The sequence below is a fragment of the Prionailurus bengalensis genome, chromosome A2 (assembly GCF_016509475.1).
Source record: "Prionailurus bengalensis isolate Pbe53 chromosome A2, Fcat_Pben_1.1_paternal_pri, whole genome shotgun sequence".
In the NCBI taxonomy this organism is placed as follows: domain Eukaryota; kingdom Metazoa; phylum Chordata; class Mammalia; order Carnivora; family Felidae; genus Prionailurus; species Prionailurus bengalensis.
The window spans coordinates 120,060,360-120,080,227 of NC_057348.1; the positions used below are offsets into that span (position 1 = coordinate 120,060,360).

Here is a 19,868-nt window from a genome sequence, read left to right on the forward strand (position 1 = left end):
AGGGTGAATTCCTGTCCCCATTTCTAGGAGACTCTGGCTTATTAGATCTGCAGCAGGATTGGACCCAGGAGTGGAGATTTTTTTTTTCTTTTTTAATTGTTTTTTTAAAATGTTTATTTATTTTTGAAGGAGAGAGAGAGAGACAGCGTGTGAGTGAGGGAGGGGTAAAGGGAGAGGGAGACACAGAATCCAAAGCAGGCCCCAGGCTCTGAGCTGTCAGCACAGAGCCCGACCCGGGGCTCGAACCCATGAACCACGAGATCACGACCTGAGCCAAGGTCAGATGCTCAACTGACTGAGCCACCCAGGCACTCCTTTAAAAAAAAAAAAAAATTAATGTTTATTTTTTGAAGGAGAGAGACAGAGAGTGAGTGGGGGAGGGGCAGAGAGAGAGAGAGAGTGGAGTTTTAACAAGCACTCACACTGAGGAGTCTTACCAGACAAGTTTGGGAAATATTGCATTAGAGTGCAATCGAATAAGGATGGGTTTAAGGGTAAGGTAAATTCAAGACCACGTTCCAGCTATGTGACCTTTTTTTTTTTTTTTTTTTTACCAGATTTTTCACTTAAAAGCTTTTCTACTTACCGGTTGTGTGGCCTTTGAGGCACTCCCTCAAACTTCTTAGACGATTCATAGTGATGTGGTCATACTATAGAACTACTGTGACATTTAAATAAGGTACCTGTAAAACTCCCACACAGAGCTTGGCATGCCTAGGTTTGTGTTATATTGGCCCAAACACCTTATATTCTGATTTTTTTTTTCCTCCAAAGAACATAAGAGGTTAATAAACTGTGACCATAGTTCTTAACATAGTTACCAAGACCCATGACCTTTTTGCAGAATATTACTAACACCTAGGGAATAGGAAATATGATCTCCTGTTTAAGTCTCCCTTGATTTAGAGATTGTGTTTGCTCATTCATTTTCCAGTAGATAATGGAGAGATATTTGCCCTTCATTGTGCCAAATGAGAGGCGTCAGACTGGATGTTTCCACAGGCTTCTGCCCGAGGGAAGGTCCCTTGATTGCCCACACAGAGGCCCCAGGCGTAGCTGGCATGAGAGTAAAACCTGTGTGTCCCCCCCTTCCAACCCGGCCATCCCAGCGCAGGCCCCAGAACAGCTGGGACATTGGATCAAGTCCCTCCTTTGGCAGAGGACAGGAAGCAGTGTGGGGAAAATATGAACACCGCTTCGGGTTGTATTTCACGGGAAATAAAGGGACAGCAAAATCCTTTGGCTGCTTTTTTGTCTCTTGATGTCCTGAAACTTCCGTCTCTTTGTGATGGAAAGAATCACCCTTGATTTTGACAAGTCCTCAGATAGTGTGCCACAGATTGCTAGTTCTCTTGTCTCTGATCAAATAATGTATTAAAATTTTATACTCTGTGGGTGTATTGGAAAAAAAAAAATGTCAAGGCCCTGAGAGGAACATGTAACAGGCATTGGCCACGAGGCTAATTAGATTGAGAGATAATGAAGGGTTGAGGCTTAAGAGGCAGCGTTAGGTACAAGGTCTTACAGAGAGAACATGGTCAGGAAGGAGTTGGGGGGAGGCCATAGGGAGGGTCATCCTTTATCAAAGGACTGCATGACTATGGTCTGCTTCTCTCAACATCTCTGATTCGTGGCAAAACTTACTCCACCCCCTCGCTTTCCTGCTTTCTGTACACATGGCTGAAAATGAAGGCCCCAAACTCCAGGGCTCTAGCCTTTCCAAGTTCCCACACGGTCCAGGTCCTAGAGCAAGATTCTGTTGTGTCCAGCTTGGGTCCTGACTCAGCCGGCCTCATGGAGTCATGTAAAGTAAGCATGGCCGACGTCCACGGGCCTTCCGTGGTGGTGGGGAGGGAGGAACAGTTCTCCAACCAAGGGGCTTGGTCTCAGAGCTGCCCCCAAAGGTATTTTCTACAGGTGGAAAATGACCTGCTGCTAATTCGGAGTACTTTTTAGCACCTTGGTTATCTTCTTCCCATCTCGTCTGCTCATCATTTCAACAATTCTGCATTATACACTTGAAGGTTGGAATCTGGATGAGCAAGGAAACAACGCGAGGCAAGATAGCAATTTTAGCTCTAAGATTATCTGCAGAATAGAGTCTGCAGACACATCCAGACTGCCGCGAATGTTCTGTCTCCATCCGTGTGCTTGACCTTCACGTTGGAGAAGAGACACCCAAGTCCTGTTTGTGGCATGGAGGAGCGCAAAGGCACCTCTTCCCCCCCCAAGAGTGGCCTTGTAGCACACAACTCACAGACGGAAGGCACAAACGGGAGAGGCTATAAACTGCGCAAAGGAAGAAAGGCAGGGTGGAAAGGTTAGAAATGAAAAAGGATCTGATAGCAGGAAAGCTGGTTCAAATTAATGAGACAATGCGAGCCTTGACATACTTGATGGATGTCAGTGGTTAAGTGCTAGCTGGACCTTCTGAGATTACAACCTCCATTCAAACCTCAGCCCTGGATGGCAACCTGAAACCCAAGGCCATGGGCGGCTGCGAGCATCTGTGGGCCCAGCATGGATTAGTGCCGCGGCCTTGGGGGACCCTGGCAGGCAGCTACTTCCTCCCCTTGTACCAGTTACCCTGAAGCCAGGTGGGCTCTGGGGGGGCGACAACAATACCAAGTAATTAAGATAGAATGTCCTTGGCTGTGTCTAAGGCGCGTTCTTTTATGACAAGAACAAAGGGTTCGTTGATGAACTAATTTTTGGTGGGGAAAACTGCAGCATCTATTATTAAATGAATGCTTGCGATTTTTGTTTGTTTGTTTTTCAATAGCCCCATTATAATTTCAGTTCAGATACTCCAAAGCTCATGTTCCCTAATTTATTATCGCTTGCTGCGGTCCTCTGGGATACAGTAATTGAATTTTACTGGCGTCATTACCATATCCACAAACAAGCGAGTGTTCTGAGCTAAATCAGTCAAAGCCTGTTCGCGGGCCCACAGGAGATGTGCCCAGAGCGGAAGTCGATCTCAGCCTGGAACGGCGGGCGTGTGTCCCTGGCCCAGGGAGCTTGGCCACTGCTTCGTGCAAACCAGGCTTCATGCAGTCAGTTCCAAGGGAGCAGTAGAAGCACAGGGGTACTTGAAGAAGAGAAAACAAAAATGTGAGGCTCCAAAGAGATTGCCCCCCCCCCCCCAAATAACCCGATTGTAATCCCACTGCAGTCAAAAATAGACAGGCTTCTGAGGGATGGGATCTACATACTTGGTTGAGAACCAGAAAATTCCACGAGGAGATGTTAAAATTCCATCTTTAAAAAAAACAAACAACAACAACAAAAAAACCCCAGATGGACAGTCTACATCCTCTTCTTCTTACGTCCAAAACAGGAAAATAAAATCATAATTTTAGACGCATGTTAGGGCTACACGGATGCACAGAGATCCTCTGAATCCAGTCTCCCCATTTTTCACCAGAGGCTCAAAGGAGTAAAATGAATTCTTACCTCCATGTGATATTTAGTATCTTTAAAAAAATTCACATTCTCCAAAGATGTACCCTCAAATACTTAGGGAAGCCGCAAGGCAGAGTGAAAAGAATACAGAGGGCATACACATGGGGTCATGCAGGATTCCTGTGAGCCCCCGGGGAAAAGTCACTGAACTCTGAGCCTTGACTGCTGCATCTAGAAAATGGGAATAATAATATGGGCTTCTGTGAGGACTGAGATAACATATACCTGTATCTAACAAAGCACTTGGCACCCAGTCTTAACTGAATTTCATCCTACCTTGGCATTTGTCAAGGAAATAGATAACGTGCTTTGACCTATTGCAGACAATTAGGCAGCTAAGTGGCTGAAATGGTGGGATGCTTCTGCAGCAGCCGCTCCTTCTCTGATGGTTCCCACCATATTTGAGAAAATAGAAAAGGAGAAAGGCCCCTCCGGTAAGCCCACCTGTATTTCTGAAGGCATTAGGCCAAGGACTTTGGGTAGTTTTTTCTGGGCAGCTAAATTTCCCATACCACCGGGAGTTTGCAAAAGCTTTGGGGACTTAGGTCCTCTTTGACCCATAGATCAGATTTCGACTCAGATACTGCCAGCGTCCTCAAAAAGATGACCGTCCCCACACACGATGAAGAAATCCTACCACCTTGCCCCCCAGGCTTCACTTTCCCATGCCTTGATTCTTTGCTAGAAAAAAATGAGCTGTTCTACCATTTCTTCTCTTGGTTTCATGTCCTTTCCTGTTTCCTTGAATTAATAAGAAGATTCCCCCGACTGAATCAACTGGATTCTGAATTCCATTATGGGCTGAACTGTGTTGTCTCCCCATTGTACAAACGCAGATGTCGAAGTCCTAAATCCCAGTACCTCGGAATGTGGCATTATTTGGAAATAAGGCCATTGCAGATGGAATTATTGTTACATGGGGTCATCACAAAGTGGGTCCCTGCTCCAGGATAACTGGTGTCCTCACAAAAGGGGGAAATCTGGACACACATGGGTGCACAGGGAGAGCACCGCAAACAGATGAAGGCAGAGTTGGGGCCGATGGGTCTATAAACCAAGGAATGCCAAAGATGGCCAGAAAACCGCAAGAAGCTAGGAGAGAGGCATGGAGTTGATTCTCCCTCACAGCCCTCAAAAGGAACCAAGCCTGCTGACACCTTGACCTTGGACTGTGAGACCTACATTTCTGCTTGAGCCAATTCCTGCTACTCTGCCCCAGCAGCCTGAGCAAACTAAATGGCAACCACTTCTTTCTGGAAACAAAGCCTCTCTCATCTTCTTAACCTTGCCCCAGGATTGCTGTGGACAGAGCCGTTGGCCCCTCCCTCTTGCACCGCCCTCCCCACAACGGCTTCCACGGGGGCTCTGCTTCACGATCATCTAAGCAGGCTTGATGCTGTCTGTGAACTCAGGTCCCAAAATTTGCCTGGAAACTCCAGTCCAGAGAGCAGTTAGCACCATGCTGGGGTGGGGGGTTGGGCAGAAGACAGCAGGAGCATCATCCAAGGTCACATCCCTCACCTCTGGCCTCCCCTAATCTGACAGCAATCATAGCCTGAGAGATGATAAGACAGATTGTCTTTGTTTTTCAGCCTTATTCAGCTCCCTTATAAGGAAAAACTATGCCCCTTGAAGTCTTGCAGATCAGGGTGCTGTTACAAATCTGAGCTCGCAGATGAGAGACTGAGGTCATCTTCCCTTCTCAGTATAAATAGAAAGAAGTTAAAAGTGGAAAGAAAATGTAAGAAATGAAACATTCTTGCTCTCTCTCTCTCTCTTTCTCTGTCTCTCTCTCTCTCTCTCTCTCTCTCTCTCATACACACACACACACACACACACACACACACACCACCTATAAACACAAATTCTTTTCCACTGGATTGGGCCTCCTTTTATGGATGGATATTCACAAGAATAGATGTATTGGTTTCTGTCCCCTGGGGTAATGATGATAAATACGCCAAGGTCAGTGGCTTCATCAGCCATTGAGACTGCCTACTCTGGCAACGGCAGATAATCATTTACCTGGTGGGTCTAGTTGCCTATACTTCAATTCATGCCTCACAGTGTGGCTGAAATGTTTCTTATCTCTCCAAAACACTTGTCTTATTGTGTCTTTCTGGTACAGAAAGAAATTCATAAATTATTGCTGTGCCTGGGGTTTAAAAAAAAAAATCTTGGTCACGGTTCTGTGGGGGAAGAAGTTACTAAAGAATGGAGACGAGGTGGAAAATAAAGTTACCAGCGTGTATACAACAATATTCTCTTCCATGTCCTAGAAAGTAAAAACTCAAGTTTTGGTAGACCCAAAAGATCTGTGATGAAAAATTCTTCCTATCGTAACTCGCTTCCTAATAGTACTAATGCTTAATTAAAAAAAAAAAAAAATCTATGGGGCGCCTGGGTGGCTCAGTCGGTTAAGTGTCCGACTTCGGCTCAGGTCATGATCTCAGAATTCGTGGGTTCGAGCCTGGCGTCGGGCTCTGTGCTGACAGCTTAGAGTCTGGAGCCTCCTTTGGATTCTGTGTCTCCCTTTCTCTCTGCCCCCCCCCCCCCCACCGTCTCTCTCTCTGTCTCTCAAAATAAACAAACGTTAAAAAAAAAGTTTAAAAAAATCTACTAGCATTTATTGAGAACCTACTATGTGAAATGCCCTATGCTAGGTGATAGGACTACCGTCATAAATGATACATAATTCTAGGTTTATTCTCAGCAACATCAAATCTATAAAGAGTACCTGAGGGGAAAAATACGTTTACTTTCCCAAACCTTCACTTTTTGAGAAGCGTATTCCTAGAACAGAGATAGAAAAAGTGGAGTCATGTCATACCTCCTTCTTACATCAGTTTCCCACTGTTGTTTTGTAAATGGATATTGGAGTGGAATTATATTAAATGAATTGGCCCAATACACAGGTTCATATCACTTATGTGAACAGAGTCTAGCGTGCGTGTCTGGGTGGGAAAAGGTTGAACGGCTGTCTCGCAGCATTCACCAATAAGCAGGTAGCCAGGGACTCAACCGTAAGCTAGCCGGGCCCTGTGGAAACACAAGGAGAAATACCAGCGGAGATTCTTGTCCTAAGGGAGCTTGTAAACCAGTGGAAAGGACTGACCCCGGAGCACACCACAGTGACCCAAGACAGAGTGAAGCGTTTGTGTCTGTGGGACAGACTGCCAGTGGCTCATCAAATATTTAAAGATGAATGGATATTGCCCTTGATGTATGCCCCCAACACAGGTTGAGAAAAACAGGCCAAAAAAAAAAGGCCAAACTACTTCAAGATGATTTTTAAAGTGTGGTATCGGGGGGAAAAAAAAGAAATATTCACAAGCACAAGCCCCTGATGTTTTTACCAGTCGTCATGTGTGTGCACACGAGGCCGGGGAGGCGGGGGGGGGGGGGTCAGGATGGTCAGCAAGGGCTCTGGAGCCGGCACCCACTCTAACACCTCCCCATTTGGGAATCTGGGTCAAAGATCACAGCTTCTCTGTGCCTCAGTTTCCTTGGCTCTAATGGGGGGATAGTAACGGGACCTACCTCAGAGGGTTATTATGAGGACTGAAGACTTCGTGTGAGGAGTGCTCCTAAAGTAGTGCCTGACACAAAAAACGTGCTTGTAAGAATCTGTTATATTAACTAAATTAAACACCCTGTGTCCCCAAATACTCAATACTTGGGTCTTACATACTCATTTCATGTCATGCCACTTTAAGTCTTTACATAAATGAAATTATATATATCTAAAAATATAGTCTCCAATACAGCATCTCCCTCCTCTAAGTTGTTCCATGTTGCCAGTTAATAATACCTTCGATGTAGGCAATATGAACATTAAGTATTTTTATCTTCTCGGTGGCCACGAGCTATTTTTTGTCTCCAAAATTGTGAGACCTGGTGATTATCATACGGTTTTGGGTTTGCACAGTCTTTCCCAGGAGCAAGGCATCGTTCTACAAAACACAAATCCTACTGTAGATAATTCCTTGTGCTCCTCTTCCACCAGTTTGGTTGCAGATTGAGCATTTGTTTCCAGTTCAACATGAACAATAGAAGGTCATCGCCTTTTACAAGAGAGGGTTCCTTCCTAAGCAAATGCAGTGTAGAGAAAGCTGTCTAATTGAGAATTCATGATACCATGATGGGTGATGTTCTCACGCTGACGCTAAGAGCCCCAATCCCAGGACTTTAAAAAGTGTACGTTTCTGGGGAGCTTGGGTGGCTCCGTGGGTTAGGCGTCCCGACTTTGGCTCAGGTCATGATCTCACGGTTGGTGAGTTTGAGCGCCTAGTCGGGCTCTGTGCTGACAGCTCAGAGCCTGGGGCCTGCTTTGGATTCTGTGTCTCCCTCTCTCTCTGCCCCTCCCCTGCTTGCGCTCTGTTCCTCTCTCTCTCTTGAAAAATAAATAAACATTAAAAAAAAAAAATACACAGTTCTGTAACCTGCTTCACTTGAACTCTTTCAGATGTCACCTAAATGTAATCTGATTCACAGAGCTGTTCATTACAAATGAAGTCTCTCATTAATTTTATTTGGATAGGGGTCGCTGTGTTTTACACCATGTTGAAGAGAAAAGAGTTAAGTAAAAAGCGAATGGGTGCTCATTTGCACATGCATTAGCATAAACTATTACACAAATTTAACTTGAGAACATCTGTCTATGTGTGCAAAAGCTCCAAAAACAAGTCTGTTGAATCAAGAGAACTTCTTACTTACTATGCATAATAAATGCTTCTGGAAAGAAATGATTTTAAACGTTAAGGTTAAACATACTATTTGGCACATCAGTGTATGACCTACAAACCTTACAAGACAAAGAGGCACACAAAAGAAACAACCTATTGTTTAAAGATAAAGCAATCATGGGGCGCCTGGGTGGCGCAGTCGGTTAAGCGTCCGACTTCAGCCAGGTCACGATCTCGCGGTCCGTGAGTTTGAGCCCCGCGTCAGGCTCTGGGCTGATGGCTCGGAGCCTGGAGCCTGTTTCCGATTCTGTGTCTCCCTCTCTCTCTGCCCCTCCCCCGTTCATGCTCTGTCTCCTTCTGTCCCAAAAATAAATAAACGTTGAAAAAAAAAAAAAATTTTAAAGATAAAGCAATCAATAAAACTAGACTCAGAGATGATGAAGATGTAACTATTAGAAAGGGACTTTAATTCAATAAATGCTAATATATTAAAAGATCGAGTGGAAAGCTACACATCATGCATGAACAGATTTAGGATATCAACAGAGAGTTATACATGTTTTTAAAAAGAAATGGAAGAAATGCTAGGGAAAAAAACCATATTAGAGACGAGAAATTCTTTAAAGGGATAATTAGCAGATGGAACCAGTTGGGAAAATGTCAGTAAATATAAAGATAGGTCAATATAGGGGCACCTGGGTGGCACAGTCGGTTAGGCGTCCGACTTCAGCCAGGTCACGATCTCGCGGTCCGTGAGTTCGAGCCCCGCGTCAGGCTCTGGGCTGATGGCTCAGAGCCTGGAGCCTGCTTCCGATTCTGTGTCTCCCTCTCTCTCTGCCCCTCCCCCGTTCATGCCCTGTCTCTCTCTGTCCCAAAAATAAATACATGTTGAAAAAAAAAAAAAAGATAGGTCAATATAAGTCATCTAAGCTGAATTACAAAGATTTTTAAAGTGTCAAAGAAAAACAGAGGGAGGCACAGAATCCAAAGCAGGCTCCAGGCTCTGAGCTGTCAGCACAGAGCCCAACGCCAGGCTAGAACTCACCAACCGGGAGATCATAACCTGAGCTGAAGTCGGACGCTTAACCGCCTGAGCCACCCAGGTGGCCCATGGGACAGTTGATATATTTTAAATATGGATTGTGGATTGGAAAATAGCATTTTGTTGGTGCTAAAATTTTTCCTTGATAATTGCACTAGGTTTATTTAAGAGAATGTCCTTGTTCTTAGGAGGTATAAGTGAAATATTTAGGGGCAAAGAAACATGATGGCTGCAGTTTACTCTCAAATAGTTGAGAGAGACAAAAATAAAGCAAATGGGGCAAAATATTAACAATTAGTAAAGCTGGTTAAAGGGTACACAGAAATCTTTTGAAAGAGTCTGGCAACCTTTTTTAAGTTGAAAATTAGAAGTTATTTAAGACATATTTTTTAGTTATCCCACTTTGGGTTTCTTTTTTTTTCCATCATGACAAATGTACTCTTTAATCTCCATCCCCTATTTCAACCATCCCCCCTGCTCTCTTTCCTCCTTTTTCCCCCTTTGCTCATTGTTTCATTTCTTAAATTCCACATGTGAATCAAATCATATGGTATTTGTCTTTCTCTGACTTACTTCACTTAGCATTATACCCTCTAGTTTCATCCATGTTGTTGCAAATGGCAAGATTTCATTCATCTTTTTGGGTGAGTAATAGTCCGTTGAATGTATAAACCACAGCTTCTTTATCCATTCGTCTGTGATGGACACTTGGGCCGCTTCCATGATTTCGCTTTTGTAGATAATGTTGCAATAAACATGGACGTGCATGCCTCGCTTTGAATTAGTGTTTTCGTATTTTGGGGGTAAATACCCAGTAGTGTGATTACTGGATTGTAGGGTAGTTCTATTTTTAACTTTTTGAGGAAACTGCATACCGTTTTCCACACCGGCTGCACCACTTTGCATTTCTAAGAACAATGCAAGAGGGTTTCTTTTTCTCCACATCCTTACCAACACTAGTTTCTTGTGTTTTGAATTTTAACCGTCTGACAGTTGTGAAGTGACACCTCATTGTAGTTTTGCTTTGCGTATCACTCTGATGATGAGTGATGTTGAGCATCTTTTCAAGTATCTGTTGGCCTTACATAAAATTGTAAGTTTTGTTTATAGACCCAATAAGGGAGAAGGTAATAATGAGCGACACAACACGATACAAGGAGGAATACCTGAGTAGAATTGAGCATAAGGCAAAAACAAAAAAGCTATGTTTGTGTGTGTATTCAGCAGTCGAAATAAAAATAGGAAGATAATATGACTCAGTGAGGCATGTGAAGGCGGTAAGAGTACATAAATAAGGACTTCCAAGAAGCAAACCATATTCTCAGGGCACGCCATGTTTTTCTTTAGCACACAGAAGAATGCCGTAGAGTCTAAGAGTATCAGAGAGTCTTTCACAGTAAAAGAAGGGAAGAGAGGCTGACGTCTCCTGAAGTGAGCCCAGAGCAGATGAGGGTCAGGGGTTGTACTCAGCCCAGGGAGATACTGAGTTTACAGATAGACTTAGCCATTTCTTTGTTGTGGAGCCCTTCCTGAGAAAGCAGGAGTAGTTAAGTGGGCAGAGGTAAGACACCTACATAGGTTTATTTATTTATTTATTATTATTTTTTTTAATCTTTTTTTTTCAATGTTTTTTATTTATTTTTGGGACACAGAGAGACAGAGCATGAACGGGGGAGGGGCAGAGAGAGAGGGAGACACAGAATCGGAAGCAGGCTCCAGGCTCTGAGCCATCAGCCCAGAGCGCGACGCGGGGCTCGAACTCACGGACCGCGAGATCGTGACCTGGCTGAAGTCGGACGCTTAACCGACTGCGCCACCCAGGCGCCCCCATAGGTTTATTTTTAATATATGGTATGTTCTCCCAAAAAAGAAATAGAAACTGTACCTATGTAGCATGGGAGCGAACACCACTCTGAATAGCCAGAAAATCTCAAACTAAAATTGTTAAAAACAGAACAAAACAAACTTCGGCATACCTTCACCTTTAACCAGGCAAAGCTACCATAGCCAACAATACAAATGGAATGTTAGGTGTGGTCACCAACTGAAAGGACCAAACGTTGCCCCAGGGATAAAGTGGGTAATTTATGGCACTGAGAAAGGGGGTGGGGTCCCAGGAGGCAGATCTGGGCAGATAAAGAGCACGGTTGATCTCTATTATTTGCAGATTGTCTATTTGTGAAAGCTCCTACTCGCCAACGTTAATTTGTGAGCCCAGAATCAATACTCTGCAGTATGTTCGCGGCCATTTGGGGACACAGGCAGCGCCATGGAAAATTTGAGTTACCCAGGCATTCCCCCTGCTGAGGCTGAATGAGGGAATGTTTCACCTGCTTGTTTCAGCTTTCCCACTGTAAACAAGTGTGCTTTTCACAGTCTGTTTAGTGCCACATTTCTCACACTTTCTTACTTTGTGTGTGTGATTTTGCTGTTTAAAAGGGCCCCCAAACATAGCGCTGAAATGCTGTCTAGAGTTCCTCAGTGAAGGACGGCAGTGATGTGTCTAAGAAAGCATGTGTGTTAGGTAAACTTCATTCAGGCATGAGTTACAGGGCTGTTGGCCGTGAATTCAATGTTCACGAATCAACCATATATATTAAATAAGGTGTCTTTATACGTTTAAAGTGCATTTATTTGAGTGAGAGAGCACCTGAGAGCAGGAGCAGGGTAGGGGCAGAGAAGACAGGGAGGTCGAATCCCAAGCAGGTTCCTCCGTGCTGTCAGCGCAGAGCCTGATGCGGGGCTCGATCCCACAAATGGGGGGATCATGACCTGAGCAAAAACCAAGAGTCAGACGCTTAACCGACAGAGCCACCCAGGCGTTTTTAAACTGAAATGAGCCTCAAATAAGGTTCTGTATTGAGAAGTTGAAGAAAACGTGACCAGATACTTACAGGAACCCAAACGTGAATTTCCCCCAGAGCAAGGGTTCCGTATTTGTTCCTTCCAGATTTGCTGTGACCTTATACAACACAACTTGTGTGAGTAAGAATTGACTGTTAGAAGGAAACACATCCTACTCACAGTGGTAGTTGGTTTTGAGGACCGAGTAGGGGAAGGAGCTAGCACTATGAAGCTTTGGTCAATTTGAAAAAAAAAATGTTACGGATTTAGAGTCACAAGACGCTGTTGTTGGAAATGCTGGCGCATGACAATTTATTTCTGTCTGGCACCTGATGCCATGTCACAGCCAGATTATAAAGCCACATTTCTGTGCCAGTAAGGAGTGACCACCTGTAGCTTAAAATCCCTCAAATGGATGTAATGAGATATTTAGCTATTCTGCCCCAAGACAAAGCAACCAGGTTAACAGGAAGCTGTATTGCCCCCCTAATGATTTCAACAATAATGTAAGTATAATCTCCAAATCCCTCAGTCTCCCATGTAAGATGAGTAGTATTTGCCACATGATAAGGATAAAGTGACCTGAAATCCCTAAGGGGGGGGGGGGAGCATTTGTTCATGCAAAGTATTCTTTTAAGTAAACTAAGTAAAAGGACACTGGGAGATGCTGTCATTCAGTTAATGAGAAGCAACGCCATTTACACATCCGTAGCTCCGGTCTAAAAGATGAATGAACTTACGCCAAGAGTTTAATAAATATACAAAAGTTTGCTCAAATACTAGTATATTCACCTTTTTTTTAATAATGAGAAAGAAAAAAATAATGAAATAAAGAGAAGTATTTCAAGAGCTGTCCTTCCATATTAAATTACAGAAGAGCCTCGACGAACCAGGACAAAGGGAAGGGTCACGGAATTACATCATCTACAGTTTCTGATCGGTTGGGGCTTAAGCAGAAATGCCTTGTCCGGCAGTGACATTTCTACAATGTATCGTACAACGTTTGGTTGCCCGGGCATAAAATGCTGCTACTAATAATCCATCTAATATTTTTGAACATCCGCCTTAGAACTGGTGCTGTCCAATGCTTTTTTACTCACTTATTCCTCAAAGTGGCAAAGTGAAGTCAGGACTCTGGACTCAGGACCCATTTTCACTGACGCAGAAACAGAGGCACAAAGAGATGACGTTAATAGAACAAATGCAGTCCCAGGTGACTGAAATGCTTTCAACGCTTTCTAAAATCATACTGAACTTCAATGATGCTATAATTCTCTGGGACAGTGAAGGTACAACAGTGAGTTGAAATCTGTTTCCATCCTGGGTCATGGTGTCGACTTCAGTAAATTTCTGGCATTAGAATGCTTCATCGTCATTTGTTTCCAAGTTTCAAAGATTGGAAAGTGGCTTAGTACCAATACGAAGTAATACCAGTTACCTCTTTTAATGCTTTCTTACTATAGGATAGCTGCCCACATTGCTGTAATTCCGGTAAAAACCAGGCCTTTGCAAATTAGGGGAGAGGGCTTTGATCTCGTGCCACTTATTACCGGGCAGTGTATGGCACAATGATCTGCCTTATGAAAGTAATATGCTTACAGGTTGGGCTGAGGGTCCAACCACATTCCAGACGGCTTCAATGCCTCTTTTTTTTTTTTAATTTTTTTTCAACGTTTTTTATTTATTTTTGGGACAGAGAGAGACAGAGCATGAACGGGGGAGGGGCAGAGAGAGAGGGAGACACAGAATCGGAAACAGGCTCCAGGCTCCGAGCCATCAGCCCAGAGCCTGACGCGGGGCTCGAACTCCCGGACCGCGAGATCGTGACCTGGCTGAAGTCGGACGCTTAACCGACTGCGCCACCCAGGTGCCCCTTCAATGCCTCTTTAAATGAACACTCCTACCTCTTGCGAAGTTTAGTCTTTTTTCTTTAGGAAGCTTACCTTTTCATAAACTTTGTAATGACAAAAATGACCTCCAGTTAAAGATAGCTCCTTCTTATCATTGACCATGGAGTCAAAGGGCTTGACTTTTAATTCCAATTCCTTTAAACAGCTGAGGCCTGCGGAGACCCAATCATCTTGCTGTCACTGGTATATTAACAGCGTTTTCATATCGCAGCTCACCATTGCTTTTACAGTCATCTTATTGTTTCTCTGGGCACCAAGTCACCTATCTATTCCTGAAAAATAGACTTTGTACGCTACCGTAGAAATGGCAATTAAAAACCACTGAACAAGGACAGATAGACTTCAAGCTCATGTTTCATTGTCATCGATCACAACTGCTGTAGAAAACCATAGCGGATCATTATGAAAGCGTATAAAATATTTGGAAACTCCGACCATAAAATATCTCCATTAGCAAGTGGGTTTATTGACATAACTGAACACAACAACACATAACATTTATTCATTTCCCACCGAAAGACTTTCCAGTCGAACTGTTTTCACATAGCTTTTACTGTTTTTCTGTGAAGTATTTTCAGTGATGTTCTGCTACGAAACGGTGGGTGGTGGGAAGGTCCAGAGGTCTTTTCCAGACTTTCAGTGGGGCTCAATATTTCACTGCTGTGCAAAGGAACAGCTAAAAGATGCCATCACTGTACAAATGAACAAAACTAGGGGCACCAGGGGTGCAAGGTAGCCCGGAGGTTGCAAAACAGAGTGAACGACTCCTCTCCTGCGTACTAATAGGCTCGGGATCGGTCACAAGCCTCGGCAGCAGAGTAAGAATGACAGCCTCTTTCCTGTGGTTGGTCAAGTTTGGGCCCCACAGATACGACTATCAGAGAAGCAGCTGTACTTTAAGTGGTCTGGACATTCACTCATCTGAACGTGAACACAGATCAGTTCATTTAGATGCCTGGGTCCCTGCTCAGCTGCTGGGCCAAGGGCAGGTTTGGCTCAATGGACCAAACATAAAAGGAGAGCCCTGGGGAAGGACCCCCGGTCTAGGGTAGATTCCCTGAGTCATCAGGACCATCAGGGGCGTAAGGCCCTAAATAGAAGATTCGCTGTTAGCCTTAGCACCATTGCAGTCGCCTCCACGGCACCCCACTGCCAATAAATCCATAACCACGGACAGTATGACCGTGCAGATCTTCTCTGGGACCGCTTTTTTTAGACCACACACAAAACTGCTAATGTAAACCAAAGCACTACGGTTAGCGATAAACATGTACTTCATAAATATCAGGGGACCAAAGTGTCCCAAATAGTTGAAGACGACGGAGGAGCAAATAAAGGAGCCTAATCCTAAATTTAAAGCAAAACAACATTTTAAAAGAAATACTGCAATTAGTAACTAAACGATAAGATTTAATAACGTGGTACAACACTGGGTAGTGGAGGGATTAACTCGCAAAATATATAATTATTTCACAGTGAGGTTTAAGTACTCCTAACAACCTTCTGGCTTTAGTAGAAACAGACAACCACTGACGTACACTTTTTCACATTTTTCCCGATAATTTCTTCCTCTCTATTTTATATAGAGTAAGACATTGCTGTGATTGAACGTCACACTATCAATTGACCATCACCTTTTGCTTCCTTGCTATTAGGAAATTACCTTTATCACTTAACTGTGCAACCCCAGAGAAGCAGGGCACCCTCAACTGCGTGTCACTGATAACAACACGAGAAGTACCACATCGTATTCATTCCAATCTGGACACATTGTCAGAGATGCGGTTAAGTGAACTAGACGGCTGCCCTTCCCTGCGGGGTCATTGGTTACGCACGCGTTAGTTAACATTCTTTTATCAAGTTCTGGCACTGAAATTTCCTTCTGCATATACAGGTTCAGAAAAACAAAATTAAAAAGCCACAGGAGCAACCCTGACAGAGAAGTCTTGCGCGCAGCCTTCTCCTGAGAAAGTAGGTCACCTTAGTTAACCCCAAGGTCAGCGAATGTTCTTGCGGTGTTAATGTTAAAAAGAAAATACTAGTTGAACCACTCAGCTCAACTAAAACAGTCCTTGAGTTTATTGTCAGTTTGTTACATGGCAGAGATCTTCACATTCCTGAAAGAAAAAAAAAAATAGCGTCTCTGATTATTTAAACATTAAATTATCCTGAATGTTCTATTAACCAACATGAAAGAGTTCCTTGGTGAGTGTGTTAAACTTTACCACCTGTTTACAACATCACCTTCTTGGCCGAGACCGCCAGACCAGTGCAGTCAAGTTGCCAAGCCTCCTTTGTAATACTAAATAAGTTCCTTTTTTCCTTAAATAGAACAAAACTCTCGTTTCACATTGAACAAACAAAGAGCATGCACCCAAATCTCTTTCTGGCCACACTGGGGGCAAAAGCACCCTTTTCTACCCCAAAGGGGGACAGGCTCTTGTATCGCAGTGCTACAAAGGCCATTGCCACAGCTGTGCCAAGGTCTCCCTGTAGAAGAAGGCTTCCCCCCCGTCTGAGCTCCATCATCCATTTGTCCCCTACTCTTGGCCTTGACCAAGTACCACCCATTCACTTCATGAATGGGTACCGGGAACTGGGGGTGGCGAGGGGTTGCCGAACCGGCTTTCCCTTTGACTCGTCTGGCAAATGCACACAAGGGGGAAAGGAGAAACTCTGATAAAATGAGATCTCCCCTTGAGGCGGGTTGAGGGGTTCCATGGAAAGTGGCTCCTCAAGGCCAAAGAAAAGGTTTCCACAACCTCGGAGGCTCTGGATCTAGTCAGCAAATCGCTGCAGAAGATGATCTTCCCGTCTCAAGCTGCCACCTGTGCCGCCGCCGCCGCTGTCCATGAAGCGGTCGCAGGGGAACTCGATGAGGTCCGCCTCGCTGAGAGCACACACGGTGGTGCGCGGACGGTGGGACTGGAATCCAGAGAAGTCGGCGGACACCCCGGTGCCCATAGAGCGCAGGGGACGTCGGGTGGAATACATGTGTCTAACATGCACAGGGGCCCCACCCTTCCGCCTAGCCCGCAGCTTCCTCCGCAGCCAGCGTGACGCCCAGGCCGCCAAGGCCAGGAGCACCAGCAGTGCGTTGACGGCCAGCAAGACCAAGGTCAGCAGCTGGTAATCCACGCTGCTCCGGCTCCCAGGCTCTGGCAGGGTGACCAGCCCAGCGCAATGGTCACGGGGGGCCACCGGGCAGACCCGACCCCGAGGACTCCCTCGACGCACACCAGGTAGGGTGTGTCTCCGCGCAGCTCGCGCAATGTGGCCGAGTCGCTGCGCTCTGGCAGGTAGACAAAGCGGTGGAACTTAGGCTGCTGGCCAAAGCGGTCGAAGAGCAGACGAAAGCGCGCGCCGCCCAGCGGCGGGGGGCTGCGGTGCTCGCGCACCGCCCAGCGCACCGAGGCGCTGTCGGCGCCCACCGCCTCCACCGTCAGGTTGCACAGGATGAACTTGTTGAAGTCGCACGGGTCAGACACCAGCGGCGGCAGGCCGACCCCGCCGTCGGACTGGGCGGTGCTCTCCTGCTGCTGCGCTGCCAGACGCTGCTTTGCCGCGCGCTGCCAGGGGTCGCCAGCGGACGATGGCGCAGAGACGGGTGCGGCCGTCGGGGTGGGCTCCGCATGGGCAGCATCTGCAGGAGTCGGAGGTCCCCGTTCGGGCTTCTGAAGCAGGTCCAGAGGGTGTGGCGCCGGGTCCGCGGCAGCAGCGGCGGAGGGGCCCGGCTGCTGGAGGCCCGGGCCCCGTCGGCTCAGCCTCAGAGCGCTGCGGTTGCCCAAAAGCTCCCTGGCGGCCCCATCCCAGACCACCCCAGGCAGAAATCGCCCGCGCTGCTGTGGCTGCGGCTGCGGCTGCGGCAGCTCCTCCGCGAGGCCACCTGCAGGGGGCGCCACCTCCTCCCCGGCGGCTGTGGGCAAGGGCCTCCGCAGCCCTTCCGCGGTCGGGGAAACTGAGGACGAGGGACTCGCACAAGACCCGTTCTGCAGCTGCTGGTCATCCAGGTAATCCAGGTACTTGCCCCGCAAGGCCGGGGGGTGGCGACACTGCACGAAGACCGTGAGAAGACGGCCTTGTGAGTGCCAGTCGCCCATCCAGCGCTTCAGGCCCCGCAGACGGCAGTCGCAGGTCCAGCCATTGCCGTCTAGATCCAGCCGGTAGAGGGCCGGGCTGGCAGCGAAGATGTCCCCGGAGAGAGCGCTGAGCGCGTTGTCGCGCAGGCTGAGCTCGCGCAGCCGGCCCAGGTGGCCAAAGGTAGTGGGGTGCAGAGCTGACAGCGCGTTCCCGCTAAGGTCCAGCGCCTCCAGGCTGTGCAGAGGCTCCAGCAGCTCCACGGGCAGTTGGCTCAGCCGATTCCCCTCCAGGCGCAGCTCGCGTAGGGCCTCCAACCCCCAAAAGGCCTCCGGCGCGAGGTGTGAGAGCTGGTTGCCCCTGAGGGAGAGTAGGCCGAGACGAGGCAGGTGCTGGAAGACGCGCGGCCCGAGGTGCTGGAGGCTGTTGGCCGAGAGGATGAGGGTGGAGAGGGAGCGCAGCGGTGCGAAGGTGGCTGCATGGCGCAGGGAGGGCTGCAGCTCGTTGGCAGAGAGGTTGAGGAAGCGCAGTTTGCCCAACTGGGCAAAGGCGTTCTTGCCCAGAAAGCGGATCCGGTTGGACTCCAGATGTAGGTAAAGCAAGTTGCCCAAGGGGGCGAAGACCGCGTCCGGCAGCGCCCCCAGGGCGTTCCCGTCCAGCCTCAGCTTGACCAGACTCTCCAGGCCCTCGAAGGAGCCGCGGCTTAGGCGGCCGATCTCGTTCCCGTTGGCATAGAGGATGCGCAGCTTGCGCAGCGGGGCCAGAGTGCCCGGGACGAGCGCCTGCAGGAGGTTGTTCCCCAGGTAGAGCTCCTCCAGCCGCGAGAGCTTCTCGAAGGTCTTGGGGTGCAGAGCGCGGATCTGGTTGTACTGCAGGTCCAGCCGTCTGAGCTGCCCCAGGCGGTGGAAGTCGAAGGCCGTGATGTTGGTTATGAAGTTGCCGCCGAGGCTGTAGGTGAGCACGTCCTGGGGGCTCGGCAGCGAGCTGGTCTTGGGCACTGCGCGGAGCCCCCTATTGGTGCACAGGAGGTGCTGGGGGTGCTGGCAGTCGCACCGCTCTGGGCACACGGGCTGGGCCCGCGGCGGGAGCGCGAGGCAGCCGTACACCACGAGTAGGAAGCGCACGGCGCGGGCAGCCTCCATCGCCGCCCGTCTTGCGTGCTGCGGCCGGATCGTCCTCTTGGCCCGCCTGCTCTATGTCTCCTCTGCATTCCCCTTGGCCTGGCCAGAGTCGCTAAATGGCCTCTTTCGGACTCCGCAGCGCGGTCCAGCCCCTCCTCCGCCCTTTGTCCGGTGGCTGGCCCGGGTCTCTGCAGGCGGGTTCCCCCAGCCAAGTCAGGCGGCGCGGGGCGCTCCGGGAGCTCCGGGTGCTACTTGTTGCATTTCTGCACAAAACTGTTTCTCCGGGTGTGCGTCGGGGGGCGGAGGGAGGGAGGGAGTCAGACCTGAGCTTTTTGTTTGCAGCTGAGTCCGGAGAGCTGGATTCCCTGGCACGGATTCTCCCCGCCGAGCGGATTCCCCAGCTGGAGGCGGGAGCCCTTCCAAGAGCTCCTCGGGGCGCGGCTTGGCTGCTGTGCCCCGGCGGCTCGGCCCCCGCAGCTCGCGCCTCCTGGCTCTCGGTCCCGGACCAGGAGCGCGGCCTCGGTGGAACAGCCGGGGGAGGAGCCGGGGGTGCGCAGGCTGCGTCCGGAAGGGACCCAAGTCGGCGAGTGGCGGGCAAACCGGGCGGAAATTCGTTCTTCCCACACTCTGCCCCCCGGGGATGCAGGCGGAGAAAGAGGAGACGGCGGAGGGAGGACAGACCCCGACAGGGGGAGGAGGAGGAAACGCTAAGTGGCTCCGCGTC

At 47.9% G+C, this 19,868-nt stretch overlaps 1 protein-coding gene across 1 annotated transcript; it reads right to left on the minus strand.

Annotated features, from left to right (window-relative positions):
• Positions 1 to 14,392: 14,392 nt before the first annotated feature.
• TRIL (TLR4 interactor with leucine rich repeats) lies at positions 14,393 to 19,619 on the minus strand. Its single transcript, XM_043589170.1, is given in 3 exon segments — positions 14,393 to 16,063; positions 16,709 to 17,164; positions 17,167 to 19,619. Coding segments are annotated over 2 exon segments (2,439 nt in total). The 5' UTR covers positions 19,166 to 19,619; the 3' UTR covers positions 14,393 to 16,063; positions 16,709 to 16,724.
• Positions 19,620 to 19,868: the final 249 nt, after the last annotated feature.